Source organism: Trichoderma harzianum (assembly GCF_003025095.1).
Source record: "Trichoderma harzianum CBS 226.95 unplaced genomic scaffold M431scaffold_1, whole genome shotgun sequence".
NCBI lineage: Eukaryota > Fungi > Ascomycota > Sordariomycetes > Hypocreales > Hypocreaceae > Trichoderma > Trichoderma harzianum.
The window spans coordinates 296,476-318,777 of record NW_020209249.1 but is presented as its reverse complement, the minus strand read 5'-3'; the positions used below and the strand labels follow the sequence as shown (position 1 = coordinate 318,777).

At 48.1% G+C, this 22,302-nt stretch overlaps 10 protein-coding genes across 10 annotated transcripts; 6 read left to right on the top strand and 4 right to left on the bottom strand.

Moving 5' to 3' along the window:
- Positions 1–710: 710 nt before the first annotated feature.
- On the top strand, positions 711–1,442 carry M431DRAFT_72933 (hypothetical protein; the record flags this gene model as incomplete). The annotated part of the gene is made up of 2 exons (XM_024922086.1): positions 711–1,074; positions 1,150–1,442. The coding sequence occupies 2 exons, from the start codon at positions 711–713 to the stop codon at positions 1,440–1,442; spliced, it is 657 nt and encodes a 218-aa protein (XP_024779677.1).
- Positions 1,443–2,211: 769 nt separating this feature from the next.
- On the top strand, positions 2,212–2,916 carry M431DRAFT_116 (hypothetical protein; the record flags this gene model as incomplete). Its single annotated transcript, XM_024911946.1, has 2 exons — positions 2,212–2,221; positions 2,282–2,916. 2 exons carry the CDS (start codon positions 2,212–2,214, stop codon positions 2,914–2,916), a joined length of 645 nt encoding a protein of 214 aa, XP_024779676.1.
- A 954-nt stretch (positions 2,917–3,870) lies between these two features.
- M431DRAFT_488777 (hypothetical protein) lies at positions 3,871–4,913 on the top strand (the record flags this gene model as incomplete). Its single annotated transcript, XM_024916604.1, has 2 exons — positions 3,871–4,032; positions 4,089–4,913. 2 exons carry the CDS (start codon positions 3,871–3,873, stop codon positions 4,911–4,913), a joined length of 987 nt encoding a protein of 328 aa, XP_024779675.1.
- Positions 4,914–5,906: 993 nt separating this feature from the next.
- Positions 5,907–6,980, top strand: M431DRAFT_488776 (hypothetical protein; the record flags this gene model as incomplete). The annotated part of the gene is made up of 1 exon (XM_024916603.1): positions 5,907–6,980. One exon carries the CDS (start codon positions 5,907–5,909, stop codon positions 6,978–6,980), a length of 1,074 nt encoding a protein of 357 aa, XP_024779674.1.
- Positions 6,981–7,572: 592 nt separating this feature from the next.
- M431DRAFT_476542 (hypothetical protein) lies at positions 7,573–8,749 on the bottom strand (the record flags this gene model as incomplete). The annotated part of the gene is made up of 4 exons (XM_024915475.1): positions 7,573–7,718; positions 7,782–7,937; positions 7,990–8,616; positions 8,674–8,749. The coding sequence occupies 4 exons, from the start codon at positions 8,747–8,749 to the stop codon at positions 7,573–7,575; spliced, it is 1,005 nt and encodes a 334-aa protein (XP_024779673.1).
- Positions 8,750–9,496: 747 nt separating this feature from the next.
- Positions 9,497–10,519, top strand: M431DRAFT_72802 (hypothetical protein; the record flags this gene model as incomplete). Its single annotated transcript, XM_024922071.1, has 1 exon — positions 9,497–10,519. One exon carries the CDS (start codon positions 9,497–9,499, stop codon positions 10,517–10,519), a length of 1,023 nt encoding a protein of 340 aa, XP_024779672.1.
- A 559-nt stretch (positions 10,520–11,078) lies between these two features.
- Positions 11,079–12,269, bottom strand: M431DRAFT_502161 (hypothetical protein). Its single transcript, XM_024918111.1, has one exon. The coding sequence runs from the start codon at positions 12,127–12,129 to the stop codon at positions 11,233–11,235; it is 897 nt and encodes a 298-aa protein (XP_024779671.1). The 5' UTR covers positions 12,130–12,269; the 3' UTR covers positions 11,079–11,232.
- Positions 12,270–13,216: 947 nt separating this feature from the next.
- On the bottom strand, positions 13,217–15,603 carry M431DRAFT_488772 (hypothetical protein; the record flags this gene model as incomplete). The annotated part of the gene is made up of 12 exons (XM_024916602.1): positions 13,217–13,314; positions 13,366–13,446; positions 13,499–13,578; positions 13,641–13,808; positions 13,865–13,977; positions 14,029–14,223; positions 14,274–14,373; positions 14,422–14,521; positions 14,580–15,007; positions 15,063–15,205; positions 15,269–15,430; positions 15,496–15,603. 12 exons carry the CDS (start codon positions 15,601–15,603, stop codon positions 13,217–13,219), a joined length of 1,776 nt encoding a protein of 591 aa, XP_024779670.1.
- A 417-nt stretch (positions 15,604–16,020) lies between these two features.
- M431DRAFT_502160 (hypothetical protein) lies at positions 16,021–17,588 on the bottom strand. The gene has a single exon (XM_024918110.1). It carries the CDS (start codon positions 17,417–17,419, stop codon positions 16,148–16,150), a length of 1,272 nt encoding a protein of 423 aa, XP_024779669.1. The 5' UTR covers positions 17,420–17,588; the 3' UTR covers positions 16,021–16,147.
- Positions 17,589–19,954: 2,366 nt separating this feature from the next.
- On the top strand, positions 19,955–22,149 carry M431DRAFT_72353 (hypothetical protein; the record flags this gene model as incomplete). The annotated part of the gene is made up of 6 exons (XM_024922017.1): positions 19,955–20,139; positions 20,237–20,529; positions 20,616–21,006; positions 21,064–21,191; positions 21,256–21,298; positions 21,366–22,149. The coding sequence occupies 6 exons, from the start codon at positions 19,955–19,957 to the stop codon at positions 22,147–22,149; spliced, it is 1,824 nt and encodes a 607-aa protein (XP_024779668.1).
- Positions 22,150–22,302: the final 153 nt, after the last annotated feature.

Here is a 22,302-nt window from a genome sequence, read left to right as displayed (position 1 = left end):
TGGAAAAGTGTTTAAGTCTGCTCATAGAGGAGTCATTATATATATATATATATATAAATGCAGGCAACAAAGAGATAAATTGGATTATAGCTATAGGGATCTTACACGCTCTCCCACCGTTTTCAGAGCATAAGAAACTAAGGTCGGAGGCCCCCATTAGCACCATGCAATACACGTATACACGAGCTTGCATCGAATCAAGTCCACACATGGTTTGCCTCAATGTTCCCGATCTCCATAATCCATATCTCCCCTCAATGATGTGGCATGATGGTAGCCATTCTTTTTGGGAGGCCTACAAAAGACAAACGGATGCGTTATCCACTAGGTGAGTTTTGGGGACGCCACTGTCTTACAGCAATGATGAGGCTACGGGATATTACGCCACTAGCATCTATGGCTTGACTTTCGGGGATCAAGGTTCCCCAGCCACTGTGATAGGCTCAATACTTTGTTCCGAAGAGTGTCGGATATTTGCGCTATTTGTGCGGGCGGAGCTATCGAAACGCCGCATTCAGACAACCGCGTAGATCAACTCAGTTGTGACATTTACATCCTCAATTTTATCAGAATTTTACAAGATCTTGTTTTAGAAACCCAACCATTCCATCTGACTTCTGCACTATTTTTGCCCAACTACCGAAGCTTAATAAGAGTTGAAGATTATTCTTCTGGAAGATTTTGCGCCTCACCTTTAGAACACCCGCAATATGAACGCGACTGTTCTAATCCGCCACTGGCGTCCAAGTCCCGCATGCTTCCGGAGTACTATACAGCCTCAATTCTTCTCGACGTCTTCGCTTGTATGGAAAGCCTATTACTCCGATCAAGTCAAAGCACCCCATCAGAAGACAGACTGCCACGCCACGAAAGCAAAGAGCACGACTCACGTAACATCCAAATCGCGGTCAGTATGGCGCCTCGCCTTCTGGAGCTGCCGGACCACCTGGAAACGAGCGGGAATCAACACGCTGCGTTGCCTGGCGGGCTGTACACTTGGTGACTTTTCCGCACTATGGATGCTACAAACCTACTACCCAGAACTCGGAATGACGACAATAATGGCTGCATCCAGTAAGTTTTGCTCACGAACCTTCTAGCAAGGAAGCTTCCACAAGAGGATACGCAATGACTTAATCATACTCACAGTGGTGTCTGGCATCACAACCTCAATTATCGTTGAAAGTGTTTTACTCCGGCGCGGAGTCGACCAACTCTCCTGGTCTATGGCGGTCCGCACTGCGATGGGCATGAGCATGGTGTCAATGATGGCGATGGAGGCCGCAGAAAATATCGTCGACTACCATCTCACGGGCGGCGTAGTGGCATTGGGGGACCCAAACTTTTGGATGGCGGCAGCGGTGTCCATGGCCGCCGGATATTTCGCACCGTTGCCATACAACTATCTACGTTTACGAAAGTACGGAAAGGCGTGCCACTGAATCTCATACAACAAAACTGGTCCTCATGTGTGAAATCAGGTCATCCCCCACGGACGTACTATTGTATATATAGTGTGAGCCAAATGGAAGACAAAAGGATGTGACATGACACTTACATTATTTCGACTTCTTTGCCTTTCTTTTTCTATCGAGATTTGCCTGCGCTCACGCCATCGGGGATGTCGGAGAAGTCGGGGATGTTGAGGATCGCGTCGGAGATATAAATTATCCATCTCATCTACTACAACTTCCCTCAACAATTATTTCCACCGGTAGACAATTAAATAATTCCCCCTAGAATGACACAGGCATCAAAAGCTTTATTGAGAAACACTAAAAATTCAGGTGGTTTATAACTACTAAAAATTTTGTTGCATGATAAGAAATGCGAAAAGTCTTTTTCATGTATCCTACGTGGCCCTTCGCAGCGGCAAAGCTAAAGAGGCTGAAGATTATGATGGCTAGTTGGCATTTTATCTATCTAGGTACTGGTATTAAAAAGCTACATTTCCACTTTTAGTTTTAGAATTTGGAAAACTCGCTTCGTGGCTTTCTTCGTGGCTTTCGATAATTATTCTTACCATGGCTGAGGTGGAAGGCAATTGTGACTCACCACCCCCTATGGCAATATCATTAAATTGATCCTCAACTGTCAGGCTGTAATTTATTCTCTCCAAAACCTTGGACCATTCATTCAAATATACCAAATTTGCATCTCTGATGCAAACGACGTCGCAACTTCAACTAAGACAGCTTTCAGAGTCGAACGATGCCTTCCAGTAAGTCACGCTTATCCCAGCAGCCTTACCCAGAACTTCAGCTGACACCACCACCAACAGGACCGGTGATTAACTTTCGACCGATTATTATATCGGGGCCTTCGGGAGTGGGCAAGGGAACATTGATACAAATGCTTCATGACAGGCATCCTGGCATATTTACAAAGACAGTCTCCCACACTACGCGTCAACCTCGAGCGGGCGAAATCGAAGGAGTCAACTATTTCTTTGTTTCGAAGGCCAAATTTAGATCACTCATTTCCAAAAACGCTTTCGTCGAATATACGTATTTCAGCGGCAACTACTACGGCACTAGCAAACAGACCATCAAAGACCAAATGGCAAAAGGCTTGCTGGTGGTGCTGGAGATTGACATTGAAGGTGTCAAGCAAATGCGCAAGGCCACTGATATAGACGCAAGCTACGTTTTCATCAAGCCACCAAATTTTGAAGAACTGGAGACTCGACTTCGAAATCGCAGCACTGAGACTGAAGAGAGCATAGAAAAAAGACTGCAGCAAGCAAAGGACGAGCTTGAGCAAGCGGATACTCCTGGGCTGTATGACATGGTTCTTGTGAATGAGAATATCGCAGTGTCATACGACAAGCTTGAAAACTTTCTTTGGAGATTATCAGCAGACATGTTGCTGAAAAGGGCCAGCAACCATGGTACGAGCCGAATAACAGGGGACTAGATGTATTTAGTATAAAGGGGGACTCTCTGCCCGACCAGTCTAGTAGGGAAGCAAGCCAATTGATCATATATTTTAACAATGGCACTGAGTCCATTCATGAGTATCGCATAGATCTAGCAATTATGACTGGTAATTGATTCAACCAGTATTGTTTTAAACAAACTAGGATATATACATCAGAAAGCTTTATATACCTCTACCCAGGGTGGATGCTTTCAGAAATAGATTACGACAGGGGTGATCGCTAGAGATCATACCGTAACGGTCGTCGTGCTATTCCCCCACGAGATGTAACATCTTGTCTAATGGTTGTCTCAAGAATATTTTGTCGGTTAGTAATTAGGACCTTCTGTAATTCATGGAATTTCTGGTATTGTCTTATTTATCAAGAGCCAATACAACCAATGTTTTCTATGTAGATCGTTTATTCATCATTCAATTGTAAATCTAATTGTCATTTTATTAGTAAAGCTTAGGTCTATGCTTCCTTACTAGTCGGAATACCTTCGAGCAGTTGCCAATTTCACATTTTATCTTAGACCCTTTCCATTTCAACAGAGCTAAATGTCCGACCACACCGAGATGATTCCTTACCCAACACAAAATTTATGACAAAATATTCTTTCAAGATACCATGAAGCCTTAATGAATGGTTCCTAGAGCTAACGTCAAGCGCTTACAGTTCATCAATTGTAACTCCATCTGTCCATTGATGTGGAATCTCACAAGTTGCCCGGATTATAGGGTGGGCTAGTCCTATAGTAGCATATGCCTCTTTTGAGATTGCTCTTTCTAGAAATTACACGCAAAGGGCATACTTTACCGCCAGTCTGGTAGCAAATATTAAGAGGCAATATATAAAGCAAAGCAACTGCAGATGTGTTCCATTTCTTTCAATTCACATCAATCGACTACAATAGAGCGCCAAACGCAACTATGCTACACAAAGTCACTATGCTCGTAACGGCCTTGCTTGCAGGCTCGGTGGTAGCAACGGCTCCAAGCTGGGATAAATGGGCACATGGACGAGTGGTGGTGAACAATATCACTATGCACTACCGATATGCTGGACATGGGCCACCGCTATTACTTGTGCACGGCAACCCACAACACAGTGTAAGTTTTCTGTTCGTTGACTGCAGTTCATCGACAGCTAATGGCTCTTTGTCAAGATCACCTGGCGTCTTCTAGGCCCGTTAATGGCTGAAAAGTACACCGTCATCGCGCCTGATAATCGCGGTATGGGCGATAGCACTATCCCACCTGACGGCGATTACACTTCCGAAGCCATGGCATCGGATCTCGAGGGACTGCTCGACTACCTCAACATTACAAAGGCCAACATATTCTCACACGATAAAGGAACTGGAGCTGCAGTAGCGCTGGCCATGAAACGACCTTCTTTGGTCGCCGCACTGGGTGTTGTCGAGTACGGGCTTCCTGGCCATGGCTACGAACAAGCGTGGACGCCGACTTACACCTGGGACACATACGGGCTGTGGCCACTTGCTGCATGGGCTGTGCCGGATGAGGCTGAGCGCTTTATGGAAGGTCGAGAGCGTGAGGTTGTGCTGTCATTCTTTTTCCATGCATCGTACACAGGCATATCTGGATTCCCGACGTATGCCATCAACTCGGTTGTCGACAGCTTGCGCAAGCCTGGCGGTCTCAGAGCCATGTTTGGCGCCTTTGGTGCAAGAACTATGGGACTGGACGCCGAGTTTTTCGGTGCGCTGACCAAGAAGCCTCTGACTGTGCCGTTCCTTGCCATGGCTGGTGAAGCTAGCTTGGCAGATATGTTGAAGCCCGTTTGGGGACCTATTGGGAAGAATACCGTGCTGGATATTGTCCCGCAATCTGGTCATTTCCCTGCCGACGAGAACCCCGAGTGGCTGGAACAGCGATTGAATAAGTTTTTCGATCCATACTTGCATCAGCTCAAGGTTGTGGATTTGTCAGTGCTCAAGAACCGCGTCACCCTTGTGCCACCGATCTAAAGGATCAATTGAGGCTCAACTTAATAGGGTAGGGGACTAATGATTGATTGGCCAAGAACCCAACGAAGCAAACAGCACCATACTTTTTTTGCTCATCTTGTCTTGGTACCGTGCTCAATCAGGCAACAATAGTATTTAATGCTTAATAAAGAGTATTGGATTTACAACCATGGATATTAGTGACTTATTGATCCAGGTTCAAAGTAGTTGTGATTCAGTTTATGGTTGCGAAAATGATAAATCAACCAGACGTCCAATATTGTTTTATATAAGTCCCTTTCTTCCCCTTAGCCTCACAGTAAATAGGTAATTATCGGCTCCTCTTTTACTGACTTAGTAGGCTCGAGCTGCTTACGAATAGTTTACAAACATCACAACGCCGAAAAACGTGGTTATGATGCTAACTAGTTCTCTTAAAAGCCTAACCCCGTCAAAGTCCGGGACCCAACGACCTGGTTTCAACACATAGGAATCTCACCGACCGGGCAGACATAAGTGAGCTAGCATACGCGTACATCACGAGTAAGTAAAGACTATACTATGTGTTTTCAATGACTTAGGACAAAGTCGGGATATAGAGTCAGCTACGGGTTTTCCGGCCCCGGCATTAACACCGTGATTTTCTACATCGCTTCTCTAGGAGCTATAGGTGGATAACTACAAGTGCTTAGTACAGCTTAGACGGCCATCCCACAATTCAGTGGAGAGACTGATCATAGGGGACTCTCAGGAGAAGATGTTCATGCCCAAGACTGGCCTTTGCTCAATTTGTCATTGGCGCGGTGGTTAGACGGAGCTGATGGGGAGTTTGATCGCCCTTAGATAGTTAGTCAGTTAGTTGACAAGGGATGAAAGCAGAAGGACCAACAATAGTAGTTGCGAAATGGCCGGCAGAGGCTCAGTGGGATAGTAATATAAATGTCTCTGCTCCTCGCCGCGCTTTTCCTCTTCACAACTAGACATCTTTCGTTACTAGTCTAAGATTTCACCACGATGCAATCTCTCAGTGTCCTCCTAGCCAGTCTGGTGGCCTTCTCAGCCCCAGCGGTCGCTGCCCCTTCACCATCATCCTCCGTCTCCCTGTCTTCCAAGATTATAGGCCAGCTTCCAGACGGCACTTGGCTGGAGAACCTCGCAGTGAGGCCCAATGGTGACATTCTCACCACGCTGCTCTTTCCCTACGGGGCCATCTACACCATTCGACAATCCCCGCAAGGTCTCCATGGCCTGGAGCTGCTTGCCAACTTCAGTTCTGTCAATTCCCTCGGTGGCATCTCTCCCGTTGCCGTTGCCAGCGGCCTTGAGACTTATGTCGTAGTCGGCGCCAACACCACTGGCCTGTCTCAGCCCATCCGTGGCACGTTCAGTGCCTGGACCGTCACCTTCCAGCCGACGAAATCAGGCGTCACTCGTGAACAAGTCCGAATTAACAAGGTCAGCGACATGAGTCCCAACAGCACCTTTCTCAACGGCGTCATCAGCATCCCCGACGTGCCTCACGCGGTCCTCGTTTCCGACTCTGCGGCTGGCAGCGTCGGTTATCTTGACATCCAGACAGGCGAGCTTGATCCCGACGCCTTTGTCTTCCCCGAGATGCAGCCTGTTCAGGGCGGCGCTTTTCCACTGGGCATTGACGGCATCCGTATCCACGACGGCTACCTCTACTGGACCAACACTCTCCGGGTCGTCATCTACCGCGTCGCCCTGGCCGCCTCTGGGTATCCAGCTACAGGGGCCACAGCAGAGATCGTTGCCAATCTGACTTCGCTTGCCCACGGCCTTGATGACTTTGCTTTCGACTCTCGTGGCAACATTCTTGCCGCCACTAACTTTGACAACTCGGTCTTGTATGTTGACACGCGCACTGGAGACGCCAAGACCATTTTGGGCGGCGAGGACGACATCACTTTTGCTGGCTGCACCGGTGTGTACTTTGGACGGGGATGGACTGAGCCCAATACTTTCTTTGTGAGTACATCTGGTGGGTTGGCGAATCCTGTCGGTGGAAACAGGACAGCTGGTGCAAGTATTGTGTCTGTGGTGGCTTCACGGACTTTATGCAGTTGATTGGTCAAGAGACAGACTGGGCGTGGTTCACCTCTGTGGGTAATCTTGCTAGGTTCTTAGACCACTAGAAAAGGGAAAGCCATGTGAATCTCTTCGTTCAACCATTTTGAGATCAGGCAAGCTAGACATACATACAAAGTTTATAGAATAGCTCTACTATTGCTTTAATAACTAATTCTCCTTATATCACAATTCTTCTTATATCACAATGAGCCTATTCCAAGGCCAGGAGCTTTCCGTAAAGATGTTAACACGATAGTGCTAGCTGAATGTTCATTCGGATATCAGGCTCATTCTCGCGCAGATGTCGTAAAGTGTTTTGTACTGACCACTTGGATGTTGATTTTTATCTCTGGTATCGATTTTGGACCAAGAAATGCATTCACAGTAGTCATCAGGACATGGGTCTCATTCAATAGTTACGGTAGATGGAAGTTAGCACCAGGAGACTTTGGCCCGTATATGCAATGATAGCTACAGTATCTCATCTGACGATTTCAAGTTAATAAGATAGCTTAAATCTTTCTATTCCTCAAGTGGCATTCTATTTTCCTAATTTGAAGGCTTTGGTAGAGACATCCCATTATTCGATTCAGAATTGCTCCCCAACAATCTTGTTACTGAGGTCCCACAGCTTGTGTGCCTGGTCAATATCTGCCGAGTGGGCTGCTAGGACTTTCACGTCCTCGCCCTTCAACAGAGGTTGAGTATCATGCAAAAAGAAGATTTCTTCGTTAGCTATTACAAAGTGCTTAGTATCTATCAAATTTCATCCCTATAGGGCAATAAATCGTAACTTACGAGGAAGAGTCGGATCCAGTGCTGCTCTCAATTGGGTAGAACAGCCTTGCTGTAGTGTCTTTGGCGGGTATCTTTCCTTTTTATGCTCTGCTAACAATTCCATGAACGATTTTGTCGACTCGTCATTTAAGTGGCGAATAAGGCTAGTTCGAATCGCTTGTAACTGGGGTTAGTCGAGGCTGTTACTATCATTGAGCAGTGAACTCACATCCAGGATTTAGAGTATACGCAGCGAATCCCTGCGAACGGAATTTCTCATTCAACGAAATCGTCATCAGAATGTTGGCAGTCTTGCTTTGGCCATATGCTTTCCACGGATTGTAATCTTTCCCATTTCCAAAGGTAAGGTCGTCAAACCGAATGCCGGAGAATATGTTTCCGTAGCTGGAGACAGTAACAATGCGAGGAGTTCCTGAACCACCAATTTCACCATTAGGGTTGGGTCGGATGGCAGCCAGTACCTTGGGCATGATGAGATTTGCCAAAAGAAAGTGCCCAATATGATTGGTGCCAAAGTGTGCTTCAAGCCCATCCTGTGTCAATTGTAGATTTGGCAGAGCCATGACACCGGCATTGAGCATCAACACGTCAATACTGGGAATGGAGGCATCATCATTAATTTCCTTTGCGGCTTTGCGCACGCTAGTAAGCGAATCAAGTTCAAGCTGGACAAACTTGACGTCGATGGATGAGCCGATAGACTTGACCTTGTCGACCACAGCCTTTGTCTTCTCCCACGAACGGCCCATAAAGACAATCTGGGCGGGAGACGCACGGGCTAGAGAATAGGCCGACTCTGCTCCTAGACCACCCTCACTTGACCCCGTGATGACAACTTGGGGGTCAGGTTAACCATATGATCGAGAGGCTGGTGCATACGAACATTACATACATCGTCTACCCCTAACATTTTCAGGGAATTTGTCGATAACTTGGTTGCCTTCTGTCTCGAAGCCCCATTGTACCATTGTGAAATAAGCTCTGGATGGTTTTTGGCGGAATTGATTTGTGAACAAGCGTAGCCGATTCATGCTCACCGTCAAGGTTTAGGTCGCAGAGCCAGTCCATGTTGATTATATATCGCAACTCGTATCCTCGACGAGACACGGGCATCTCGTTCAATAATCACCATCTCCAATGCACATACGTAACCTGGCCAACTAGGACATAACGTCCTATCCCCGTCCTTATATGCGAGGATAGACGCAAGTTAGCGGATTGGCTAAGTGATGGTGCGGCCCACAGATCGGACGGTCAGATCCAGAAATATACGAGCCCACCTACGAGGGTCCTGCGTTTATCGCCGATTTTAGGTTACGGTGATAACCATTCAACGGCTTCAAATGAATGTTTCGCAGTCGGACTTGAAGATTTGATCAGAAATTGTCATCACTTGGTCATCAGTCGTAATCACTTTTTTTTGTTTCGAGTTTTACTGTAGCAATTAGTTCCCGGTTTTCCTTTACAGCGACTATGAGGGAGATCTCCGGTGCGTCTGTGGATTAGAATGATGGTGAAAAGTCCATTCGTTAGAAGACTATTGAGATATATATTTCAACAATAAAATCAAGCCGTATTCTGTTAGCGAACTTATATAGCTTCCGCTTAGACCTTACGCAGTTTGTTGAAAATACTCAGATTGTCACCGCAAACCAACCTTGTTAAACCATAAACCTTTCGACATTATTTCAATATTTCAACCAAGCCCAGACACTATGGCTTCTCTACCGAAAACCTACAAGGCCGTGGTACAAAAGTCCGCCACGGATACCTGGCAACTATCAGATGTCCCACTTCAACATCCCAAGGCTAACCAGGTCCTCGTCAAGGTCCTGGCTTGCGGTGTCTGCTTCAGCGATGTAATGATCGGTACAGGCGAAATGGGCGACATTTTCCCTCGAGTAGTTGGGCACGAAATTGTCGGCGATATCGTCGAGGTTGGCCCAGGTGTTGTCAACTTTCAAGAAGGCCAGCGCGTTGGTGGTGCCTGGCACGGTGGCCATGATGGCATCTGCCGACAATGTCAGCGGAGCATCTTCCAACTGTGCGACAACGCTGCGATCAACGGCGTTACACAGGACGGTGGCTTTGCCGAATACGTGATCCTACGGACAGAGGCAGTTGTCCGTATCCCTAAGGAACTTGATCCGGCCAAGACCGCTCCTCTTCTATGCGCCGGCGTTACAGTCTTTAATGGTATTCGAAAGCTGCATGTCGAGCAGGGCGCTGTTGTTGCCGTTCAAGGTCTGGGTGGCCTTGGCCACTTGGCCGTCCAATATGCCAACAAGATGGGCTACGAGGTCGTCGCTATATCAACAGGCGATGATAAAGCTGCCTTTGCCAAGCAACTTGGTGCCCACCACTACATCAACTCTAAGAAATCCAACGTTTCCGAAGAGCTCATGAAGCTCGGTGGTGCCGCTATTGCCGTGCAGACTGCGCCTGACCCTACCGTTTATGGTCCTTTAATGAAGGGCCTAGCAGTTGAGGGCAAGCTGCTCAACCTGGCTGTTGGGGCTCCTTTTGAGGTTGAGCCAGCAGTGATTAATATGAGAGCAGCCGCAGTCCAGGGATGGCCAAGCGGACATGCTTTGGATAGTGAAGAAGCAATTCGCTTCGCAATGCTGCACGGAGTTGAGTGCATGGTGGAGACTTATCCGCTGGCCGAGACACAGAAGGCGATTCAGAGTTTGGTGTCTGGGAAGCCAAGATTTAGAAATGTTTTGGTGATGCAGTAGTCTTCGGTTCGAGGTGCTGAAAAATCAGAATAGTATGAAGGAGTGTCACGAGCGAAAACAGAGTTTATATCATAGAGGGGAATCTCGGTATGAGTATACATGAAGGAATATATCAAACCGTAAATAGAAACATTCTATGCAGATAATTAACAGATCTTGTAAAACGATTTGTGCTCTATATTTACACCAATTGATAGTAGTGCTAACGTTAAAATGCAATTTGAAGCGGGTGATAAGACAATTTCAGTTGCAGGGCTTGGGACGCTATTGCTTCTGAGACCAGTGGGCAGCGATTTTCCGATTGCTGAGCCCGCTGTATGTGCATGTGATTCGGTATGAATGGGGTATCTGGAGGACGAGCGAGGAGCAATCAGTCTGGATTGAACTAATATAGTAGTTGACATCATTGGCAAATAAAAACTGTTCTTTCGTCCTGGTCCTGGGCCAGATGGGTGGGCTACTCTGATGATAGCCACGGGCAGGGTTAGTATGGAGAGAGGGTCGTGCATTTAGTAATCTTGGACAGTGCGCCGACTAAGTATAAGTTGTTTTCAATACAGCATGTGATAACTCATTATGTGACAACCCATTATGTGACATTAAACTCCCTAATATTTGACAATGTGTCCAAGGAACTACTAGACTAACTATGTACAGTATGCGATTGAGCAATTGTCAACACCCAGCAACAAGAACACATATTATGCAACACCCTACCATAACAACACAGCTATAGACATGAATATGGCTAGCGGGTTAGTGAATAGGAGGACAGTAGAGGCCGAAGATTCGCTAGTAGTAGCCGCCTCTGCATCAACGACTGCAGATCCAGTCTCACTACCAACAGTTCCGCTTGCAGTGCTTGTAGTTCCAGTAGATTTTGCTGAAGCAGATGAAGTAGAATGCGATGGCTTAGGACACGGGTTCTTGTACACAAACTGCTCAGGCGCGCCCTTGCAAGTAGTCGCAGCTGAAGCGTCGTAGGTGCCATTCGGGTACATCCAACAAGAGCCCGAAGCGTAGGGTGAATTGTCTGGGTTGTGTGGATTAAAGACGGCGTAGCTGCAGGAATCGGCCTTTACGCACTGACTCAGACAGTCTGTTGCGCCTGAACTAGCACTACAACTGCTGAAGCAGTCATCATCTGGTGTTGGATACCCGCAGACCGATGCGACGGCAGAGGGCGTTGCAGTCGCTGCGCAACTGTCCGAGCCGGTGGGCGTGCCTTTGCCTCCTTTGCCTTTGCACACAGGCTGGCTGTAGACAAACAGATAGGGGTTGGTGTCGGCACAGTTAGAGCTGCCGGCGCTCGCATCGTAGCTCTCGCCTGGATAAAGCCAGCAGGTGCCTGTGCCCGTGTAGGGGTTGCCCTCGGCGAAGATGACAAAGTTGCAGGGAGGATGGGCATTGCAATAGTCCCAGCAGGAAGCTCTGCTGTCCTCAGCGACGGCGAAGTCGGGACCTGGCTCTGGATAGTTGCAGAGACTGGCGATGAGGGAGGCTGTGCAGGTTGGAGCTGCAGATGTGGAAGTTGGGGATGGAGTCGTTGCAGCGAGGACTGGCAGAACGCGCAACAGGGCGACTGACGCCCAGAATGGAGTGATCATCATAGTAGCGAGCGTGTAGATGGTAACGAGTGTGGTTTGTAGCGATCGTGATGATGGTAGAGAGCGTGTGTTGTTGGTTGTTGGCTGAGTTGGTTGAAGAAATTAATCGTGACAGAAGGATTCAGACAACCACGTGATGTCCCAGGGGCCACCGAAAGAGGACATCGCCGAGCATCAATCCTATAAGAGCTAGTTAGTTCTTCTCTTTTATGAAAAAAAAAAGTTAGCAGCATCTTCCTTTGTAGTGAAAATGAGGTTCAACTTTTGTCATTGTGTGACCAGGTTCCATCAGTTGTCACTTTGCTGATGTAAACTTAATTCTAGGGCGATTAGATTAAAAGATCTGCGTGCGCGGAAGTGGAATTGCAATCTTGAAATCAGCCATGGTACTTGGGCGGCCGAAGACCCTAGTTTCACGTACAGTAGCAGCTATCTACATTTTAGTCCAGTAAAGGAAAAGACTAAGCATATCAGACTCATTGTTAATACTTCTCCAGTGGCTTGTGGAGAAAAAGCGCGGTTCCTTGAATTGACATAAAACGGACATATTACGGCATTGATCGTAGCTATTATTGGTTGCAAGTTGTGTGACAAACAGACTTCCTCTTCATCTGATCGGAACGGTAGTTCGATTGGCCCCCAAACCAGACCACAGCAGCCACAACACACTCATCGTCCAACCGAAGAAACTCGCTTCGACGATTCGGGGACTGTGGCTTACGAGAAGCGATCCCCGCCTCGACAATTGACCAGGATATTGGAAATTGAAAACCCACGTGGTCGCGGGTCACAGCAGCCACACAATGCGGGTGGTGGGGGATTCTCTGCCAGGCTAGGCAGTCGTCTGCTATGCAAGCCGTAGGCAAAGTCATCAGGAGCTGCGATCTATCATACACTCATACGAATCACTCATATACAGGCAACATGCAGTAACAAGTAAGTCAATCATACTGCATAATCAAATACTTTTACGTCTAATACTTGAAGTAATTGCCAAAGATGGCACTCTTATATTGGGGCGTAGACTCTGGAAATTTTGTCATGATGGGTAAAACCTCCCTTGATAACCAAATACCAGACATTACCTTTTTTAATCCTCGTTCATAGATCTTCCTGTTCGAACAACTGTCGGGAGATTCAGAGACTGCAAGATCTGGATCGCAGTGTCAATCAATTTCAAGTCAGTACCTACGTGTGTCAGCAGGTGATTTTGTCTAGAGAATACTTTCGCTTCCATACCCGGTGCTCCCATAAGTGCTACTGCAAATGGCAACTTCTCCTCCCGGTCGCTAACTCTGGAATGATATGGGATCTCGGCAACTGTGTCTCATTAGGAAAAAAGAACGGTGTATTTCACAGGCGGTAATCTCACTTGGAACAGCAAGAACTGGTGATTTCATAACGGGCCCAAGAGCCAGGGCGTTGATACCATCTTGTGGCGGCCGTCGGAAGCTTGAGATTAGTTAGCTTTTATCCAGGCCTAATAATGTAGAGACGACTGGGATATTACTCACTCGGGGACATCGTCTCTGTATCTTGGCTTTGCATCTTCAAGCGGCATCACTATGATGGCATTCGTATGGTCCCCCGTCAAAATTGTTTGTTGGAACCACTGGCGGTAGACCTCAATTCTCTTGAATCCATCATTCCTGTTGTAGAGACTTGTGTTCTTTCCGGCATCCCTAATTTTTATGTCAACGATATAGATCATTCGTCATTTTGCAAAAGCATATGTTACCAGATTCGCTCATTTTGCATCGTCGTGTAGGGTGCTCGTTCAAACATTTCCCAGTAACGGGAACGAAAGTCTTCGCTGTTGTGATACACGTCGTACGCTAGACTAGCGGTAGCCTGACGGGAGATTAGAATCAACATAACGAAGTCATGTCAACAGGTACATACCAGATTGATGAATTGGGGTAGCAGAGGTGCATGAGGTCTTGGCGGTGCACTCTTCCAACGCTCTTCAAACGAAATCTCTTCAAACTTAATATTGAGCGTAGTAGCCATACGTTGGGCGATAGATTTTGTTGTACTACTCTGCTCAGAGTCGATGATTTTCCAAAAGTCCGTTGGCCATATAATTGAAGAAAATGACTACATATATCATCAGCTTTGGAATCACAGTTGTTTGCAGGAAAATAAACCTCAGGTGTCTTTTCAAAGTTGTCAAAATTCAGCCATTCTTGAGCAAAATCTCTACACTTTTGCAGATCTCTTGCGAGAATTCCTGGAACGTCCCAAGATCTTAAATAGTTAGTCCAATGCAAATGACCAAGAAGAGTAGCTCCTTACTGGACATATGGCACAATACCGTCCGTAGAGATACTTCCAATACTAGGGCGCAGACCAAAACATCCACACCAGTGAGCGGGCCGAGTAACGCTTCCCCAAGCTGTCAATTATTCGTCAGACAACAATCATGTTTGTCAAACAACATCTTCAATACGTACTGTCAGTGCCAATAGCGATATCAAGCCAATCATAGGCAGCAACGGCCGCAGCACTGCCCGAACTACTGCCTCCAGTGGATTGATACCCGTCTGCCCTAGGATTCCATGGCGCTTGATAGTCGGTATACTCGGTTGGCTCCTCCCAGTTCCCAAAAGAGTTCATTTTCGTCTTTCCAGCTATGAAAACGCCCTTATCAACCAAATTCTGGATGCACTGGGCAGAGTTTTCCTGAGGGGGATAAGCGTCGTAGAAAGCACGGTTGCCTACAGACGTCTTGATGCCCTTTAAGTGTATGTTGTCTTTAATCAGGATGCGGAGTCCAGCGAGTGGAAGACTCTGAAACTTGCTTTTGATGCGAGAAGGGAGGGCGAAGCTGAGGGCATGATCTTGGCCCCTAATCATAAGAGGTTCTGGTATGTCGGATGGGCTAAAATTAAACCACTGTCATCGTTCCACATGTGTAAGTTGGCCAATACACTTACTGTGGCTTTAAAGTGACCATACACGTCCCATATGAATCGTCCACCAACTTCCACACCTCTCTAAGCTCCTGATCGACCATCACATGCGGACCAGGGAGATAATTCGACGACGAGCCAAACGCATACTGTTTCATGCCATGTTCCTAAAGAAACCTGATGGCGTCCTTCGTTATAGGATGTTCCTCACGACGTTCACGCGGCTGGACAAACACGACGTTGGCGAGAAATGCTTGGTTAAACACATCGTCTGTCCTATATTCATCGAGAATCTTCCGCATCCATGCCATGGATATTTCTGTAGACGTCTCGGGCGGGACAGGAAATACTGTGGCCAGGTTCAATCCGACCATTTTCGGGAGCTTCGAGTCCTTCAGCCGAACGAACAACTAGCATGGTTGAGTACTGGAGACTGTTGAAATGGATGGTGCCTTACCTTCTTCGAGCATGGCGCAACGTAGCGGACGCCAGACACTGAAAAGTAGCAGCCGTCTATGCCTGGAGTCGAATCAATTCGTATTGACTCTGACGCCGATTTGGGCATAATCTCAGTAGGAGAAGAAGATGATGCGTCGCTAGTGGGAGATGCGTCGCGCCGCCATTGCGCGGGAAGGCAGCTCAGCAATTTGTTCATCTCGCGTCTTGACAACGGAGCGATACCGCGATGGAATTATTTGTGAAAGAGTAGGTCTTCTTCAGTACAAAGCTTTCTTCATGTCTCCCTTGTCTTGCTAGTCCTACGGTAAACGAGGAGACGCAAATTGGGTCTGTGCAGCGCATCGACACTTTTGTCGGCCAACTGCAGGCATCTCTCTCTCTCTGGTCTGTACTGGACTGCAAGTTGTAGGCAAATTCATCACTGGCTGTGATCCATCATGGCCTCGGCAATACTATTACTCTATGCTGCATGCACTCAAACGAATCACTCACACATGCAGCAACATGAAATACGAAATAGATGCATCAGTAGCTCGGCTTGATATGCATTTTATTAATGTGTTTTTGTTTTTCACCACACTTTTCTATCGTACACTAACCAAGCTGTTTGTTTGTTCCCATCTCCCACTCCCACATCACCACACATCCGCTTAGGTGTGACCAACAAGGCCGGCCTGAGGCGCATTGTCAGGGTTAATGTTTGTGTTTGCGAACCCAAGAAGCGAGTTCCACGTGTTGGCAGTATCCGCATTCCTAGTTCCCAGCGCCGAAATCTTGGCCTGAGCATCTGCAACCGCAGCCTTGGCCGCCGCGTTGGCTCCGCACACGTTGGTGAGCTGGTCGTGGATCCGGTTGGTGATGATGTTGGGGTTGAGCGCCTCTTCTTGGCCCTTGTTGACGAGGGGGTCGATTGCCTGAAAGGTAAACTCGGTGTCGGATCGTCCGTCGAGACCAGCTTCGAACTTCATGGTGGGAACGCAAAGTCCAAAGTCCAGGCCTGCAATGGTCGAGGCTACGAAGCCGTCAAAGTTGCCCGTGACGGCGTTCTTGACGGCTCCAGAGCCATTGCTGGGAGCTGAGCACGCCAAAGTGCTGCCACTGCCGGTGCAGGTTCCGGCTTGAGCTGATGCGTTACCAGAAGAAGCATTTCCAGAGGAGGCGTTGCCAGATGAAGCGCTGCCGGAAGAGGCGGGCGCGCTTGAAGCCTCAGCAGTTGCTACTGAAGTCACAACAGCAGTCCTCGTAATGGTAATCATGGTAGTTGGGAGCGCGATACTATTGCATCCCGCGTTGTTCACTGCAGTAGCCGGAGGAGCAGAGGCCTGAGCTGCTGAGGCCGAGGTGGCGACCGGTGCAGCAGCAGCAGAAGATCCGACTGCCGCCGATCCTCCCGAAACATCCGACTTGCTGCCATCCAAAGCAACAGCTGTGAAATTGGAGAAGCCATTCTGGACCATAACCTGAGCGACACTGAGGCCATCAGCTGCGAACGGCTTAGTCTTGGAAGCCGCCGCGTTCTTGTTCTCGAGATCCGATCCGACAACCGCAGGGTCAATCAGGGGAACGACACCCCGAAGCTGTGCGGATTTCGGCAGAGTAGTGTCCGAGCAGATGGAAGGGACGCTGACGACAAAGGGGTTGAAGTTTTGCTCTGCAGCAACGAGGCCACGGGCTGCTGCAACAGCAGCGTCACTTGTGCCCAGCTCCTCTAGAATTGAATCGGCATGGCTGAGCTTGCCACAAGGGTTTGCAGCAGCGAGGAGGAACTGAATGGCGTTGCCGGCAAGGGTGGCAGCTTGTCCAGGTTGACCCAAGTTTGACAATGCCTGAATAGCGGCAATGGCTCCGTTGCCCTGCTCTTGGCCGAAACGAGCCTCGGCCGCAGCGGCGAGAAGAAGAGAAACAGCGACGGAAGTCTTCATCTTGAGTTGTCTGAGATGATGGAAATGGGGAAATAAACAGCAAAAGAGAGAAAAAAAGAATGTAATTACACAAGAAGAAGAAGAATCAGAAAAGAAGGAAAAGTCAGAGGCAATCGACCGGCGAAAGCTTGAAACTCTGAGTTGATAGAGAATGGAATGGTAAAAAGTGAGGATGGAAAAGAGTGGTGAAGAACAAGAAAACAATGCAATTGCGAAGATATCACAGCAACTATATATCACCAAAAAAGCAATTAACTCATCATCATAGATACTCATCGTCGACAATTACAAGTCGTACGATTTCATGGTGTTTCACTTAGACACCATTGTCTCAAAGTCCGCGCGGCAAACGGGGGGCCAAGATTCCCCACTGTTTCAGGAACAAGACGGTTTTCGGGATTCCTTACGGAGTATAAACAAATTACCGTTTATGACAGGCCTTGTTCAGCCTTGCTTGGCTAAAATAACCGAGGGCAGCTCGGTAACAGATGACCGAACCCGAGAAGAAGAAGAAATCTCCCACTTTCCCGATATTACAAAAGTGGTCTGCTGCTGGGCAAGGGAAGAAGAGACGAGGGGCCGACCTGAGGATGGAACTGGTCCTAATCTCGATCCAAGGTATCACATATACAGCGCGCAATAAGCTATTATAGGCCGCATTTCCTAGTTTGGAACGGCATGTAAACGACTCCGTGCTGCTGGCGACTCTTGTTTCCATTCTTGTCAGCATCGGATGCAACCGGTTCAACAATACCACTCTATCTAATACCAGCAGTTATGCGGGCCAATGACATTCGACGCCCACAGAGCGGCAAGCGAGACATGCACCAGATAATTGGAAACTTATCCCATGTGGCTAGATCCGATAAGCTTTTGAAACGATAACCGTCCCAGCGACTGATGAGTTTATTCGGCGGGATCGCTTGGAAAAGTACGCGAGTAACTCTGTCAGAGTTGTGAAACCAAACGCTGCCCTTGTCTTATCAATCCGGAATAAAGGAGAGGCGGATTCTCCGGTGAGAGGAGGTACCTCGGTACTCTGGCAAGTCTGGGCACTTGTGCTGAGTAAGGCATCGCAAAGCGCCGAGGTTTAGCAGCGCGTCAAATAGAGACTAGCGTGGTGGAAATAGGCTAAATCTAAGGCCCGCACTTTATCCGGCAGTGTGGGCTCCCCATATTACAGAGTATCTGCACGTTGTCTGTCATTTTGCTTGCGATTTTAAAGTACAGAGCCGCACCCAAAGGCTGCGATGAAACGCTTGTTACATACATAGTCGATGCTGCTGAATTATGATCTTTATGCTGATAAATAATTGAGATGCTAATCAATATTGTTTTGGAGAAGTAAATACACAGGATTGGCTTTGAGAGACGTACGGCTGATGAGTTTGGTGGCTTAATCCATGATGCTGCGTATCCATAGTATCGTAGAGTGTCAATTTTTAGTTGATGCAGCATATCAAATCCACCCACACTGCCTACTATACTAACTGGACATCAACTAGAGTGCATGCAGATGTCTTTAATAGAACAAAACCACTTGCATGTGATTTATGCATAATCTGATCCATTCATGGCTGCAGTAGCCGCATACTCGAAATCTGCTTTGTTGGTGTAGGGTAGCAGCGCCGATTCCTTAGAGTTTGCGTGGTCAATATTTTGCGCTCAGTCTTGGAGAGATTGCATTGTCCTCTGCTGCTACCCCTCCATGAGAGAACGGAGCATACTCATGAACGCTTATCTCCAATACTCTTTGTGAGCATCTCAGCGTATATCTAATAATGAAATAAAATAGAATAAAATGCAATACATGCTTGCGTGCAAGAAGCAAAACGAGCATCTCAAGGTAACTCACTTATAGAGCAATAGTCTGTTCGGTGCATTGTAATTCCGCGCTGCTTACCCGTCCTTGCCGTCCTTACCCGTGGATGCTTACTATTCCGCATTCTGATTTTTTCTGGTCATTCAGCAGTATCGAATTCTCCAATTTGCAGCATTCAATCTTCTTTCATTTTGTCTAATTTCCTCCAAAACCTCCATACGTTGTACATGTCCAACCTCATCAACTCACGCCGAAGTTTCACTCGTATTGTTATATCCCCTCTGCACATCAACTTGGCCTCTCATTTTCCCCATCCCTCCACAGTATGTTTTGCAGCAAACTACATAATCTAGCATCAGATTCATAATAACGTGGGGTAATAGAAGAACGAGGCGTCAAGTCTAGAATCTCCCCAATTCAGGACTAGCCACGCGTATAAGAAGGTTACATCTTCCTGCATTGTGGGGTGAACGCTAATCCGCTCCCTACAACCATCACGTTTTTGATCCAGCAAACTGATCTAAGCAATCATCCATCACTCCCCCAACCCAGCCCAGTGTCTCGGTGTTTTTAAAGTCCCGGCAGAAGATACCGGTAGGTTACCCGCTATTTTCTGGATCCATCACCCCCAAAAGAGTATCCAAAGAGTATACAAAAAGTATTCAACTATGGAGGCGAGCAACAACTCCCTCCCGCGGCCAACCGCTGTCTCGATGGATACAAATAGTAGTAAGAAGAGAAAACGCCCTAAAGACGTTCCTTCGCATACAAGGATCCTGGCCGCCTGTGACGCATGCCGCGTTAGCAAGACACGGTGCGACTCTGCTCGCCCGACGTGCGCAAAATGCGCCGAGCGCGGCGTGGGCTGCCATTATCCTGATAAAGATCCATTCTCAATGTAAGCGGGCAACACACAGCCTGTTCTTTAGTTAAGAACCATGTATGCCGAAAAGCTGATTCTGATGGTTTTTTTCTTCTTCCTTCTTGTCTTGTAGATTCGAAACCTGGGGCAAGAAAATTTTGACGGCCGTTGAAGAGCAGGGGCGTCTTCTGTCCAGCCTTTCAGAGGGTGGGATTAGGAATGGCCTCCAGCCGCGGCCCGACCAGCTGAATCGCCTGCTGGACATGGACGGAGACAATCTCGAGACCATGTCGCGAAAGGACACTCCTTGGACGCCAATCACGGGCTCTGACATGATCCTGGGCTGGTCTGTCTTCCCGCAGGAGCGGCCGGTCAGCACGTTTCCCTCGTCAGAGTACGCCGAGAAGCCGAAGCCATCCGACCTTGGTATGTATGCCAAGTTTAATTTAAATGTTTGCATGCAATTCCATGTGTTTGCTAATCAAGACGATATGCGGGTAACAAAAAAACAGAAGTGTCAAACCCGTCACCAGAACGCATGTTTGAGCTGCGGGACATTTACATGAGCAAGATCCAGGGAAAGAATCCCATCGTCGATGCTGACCAACTTGACGCTCACATTGCATACGTCCTGGAAAACGGCTTTGGTTGGTCGGCCACCTCATGTCTTGTGCTCTTGGTGTTTGCGCTGGCCGCCGTCTGGGGCAACTATCCCGATGATGAGCGGCGAAATATAGAGTCAGACGAGGAGCTGGATCTCTATCCCAGGCAGCGTGTCACCATGGCCGTGCCTGATCATCGCATGAGAGAGTCTCTGATGTATATTGCCATGGCACAGAAGCGAATGTCTACGGCGTACCTGGACGATTCGTTGCTCGGCGTCGTGTGTTTTTGTCTCTTTGGGTATGTATTGCCAAAAATGTCAATGTCGATGCTTCTTCTGCTGACGTGAGGTATAAGAATGTGGTATCAGTATAACATTGAACCAATACCTGGGTGGAAAATGTTTCGAACAGCGTCAATGATGTGGGAAGCATACAACTTGAAGCATTCCGATGGCAAGACGCAGCGGCCGAAGCAGGAAGAGAGTATGTCGTCCACCAAATCCACCACTGCTGCGTTAGGTAGGGAGTATTGACAAATCTATGCAAGGTCTTGAACAACGACTCTACTGGACGTGTCTCAAATCCGAATGGTACGTCTTTTCTTAGATGTCAACTGGAAAATTGGTTGGCTTGAAGCTCACATGATGATGTCTTTAGTGAAGTACGGCACGAACTCAATGGCCTCCCCTCGTGCACATTACAAGAATCATCATTCCCCTACGCCCTCCCTACGTTTCCCACAATTGAGAGCTTCGGCCAAAGCCCCGTGGACAGCACCCGTCACGAGCAGTCCACCACTCTGTCCTACTACTACTACCTCGCCGAGATATCTCTCCGCCGCCTGCTCAACCGCACCCGCAGCGCCGCCACCGTACTATCACCAAACATCGACTCCCTTACCGCCTCCCAGCTCGCAGACACACTACAGAAACTTGAGGGCCAGCTACAGCAATGGCTCGACTGTCTCCCTCCAGCTTTACGCTTCCACATCCCGCCCGACTCACGACCATCGCCCGACGAGCCCGAACTCGTCAAGCTCATGCGCGAGCGGTACGCCGAGGTCCGCGAGCTCCTCTGTCGGGCTTACCTGTACATGTGTCTCCACGGCGGCATGCGTCTAACACGCTCACAAGTCGAAACCTTTGGTGCTCACGCTTCTCTAGGGTTAAGGCTGAGCATCTATCGGATCCAGACGGAAAACGCCTTCTTCCGGCACCCCGGATCGTGGGGAGCCTGCCGCGTGCGCTTCAACCACGCGCTGTGCCTGATTGCGGCATTTCGGGGCAAGCAGGCTGGGGTGGAGTCGGCGGCGCATGTTGTCGTGCCACCGCTGTGGCGAGAATGCGTGGGCATGGTTCAGGAGAGGCTGGAGACATGGGGGGATCAGGGAGGGGGGATAAGGGAGATGGCTGTGTTGTTGGATTGGCTGCTGAAGCAGTGAGCTACACGTGGTAGTTTCTATTATATTCAGTACTTTACAGTATACAATTCCTTGCTCTTTGCTTACACACTCACTGCCCAGACGTTTTCGAGAAGTGTCAGCTGAGGAGGGAGCAAGACCCATACAATGAATTTTTACGAGAGCACCATGAGT

Coding starts and splice junctions, on each gene's coding strand:
- M431DRAFT_502161 (XM_024918111.1), bottom strand. CDS start 12,129: ATGATGATCACTCCATTCTGGGCGTCAGTCGCCCTGTTGCGCGTTCTG.
- M431DRAFT_502160 (XM_024918110.1), bottom strand. CDS start 17,419: ATGAAGACTTCCGTCGCTGTTTCTCTTCTTCTCGCCGCTGCGGCCGAG.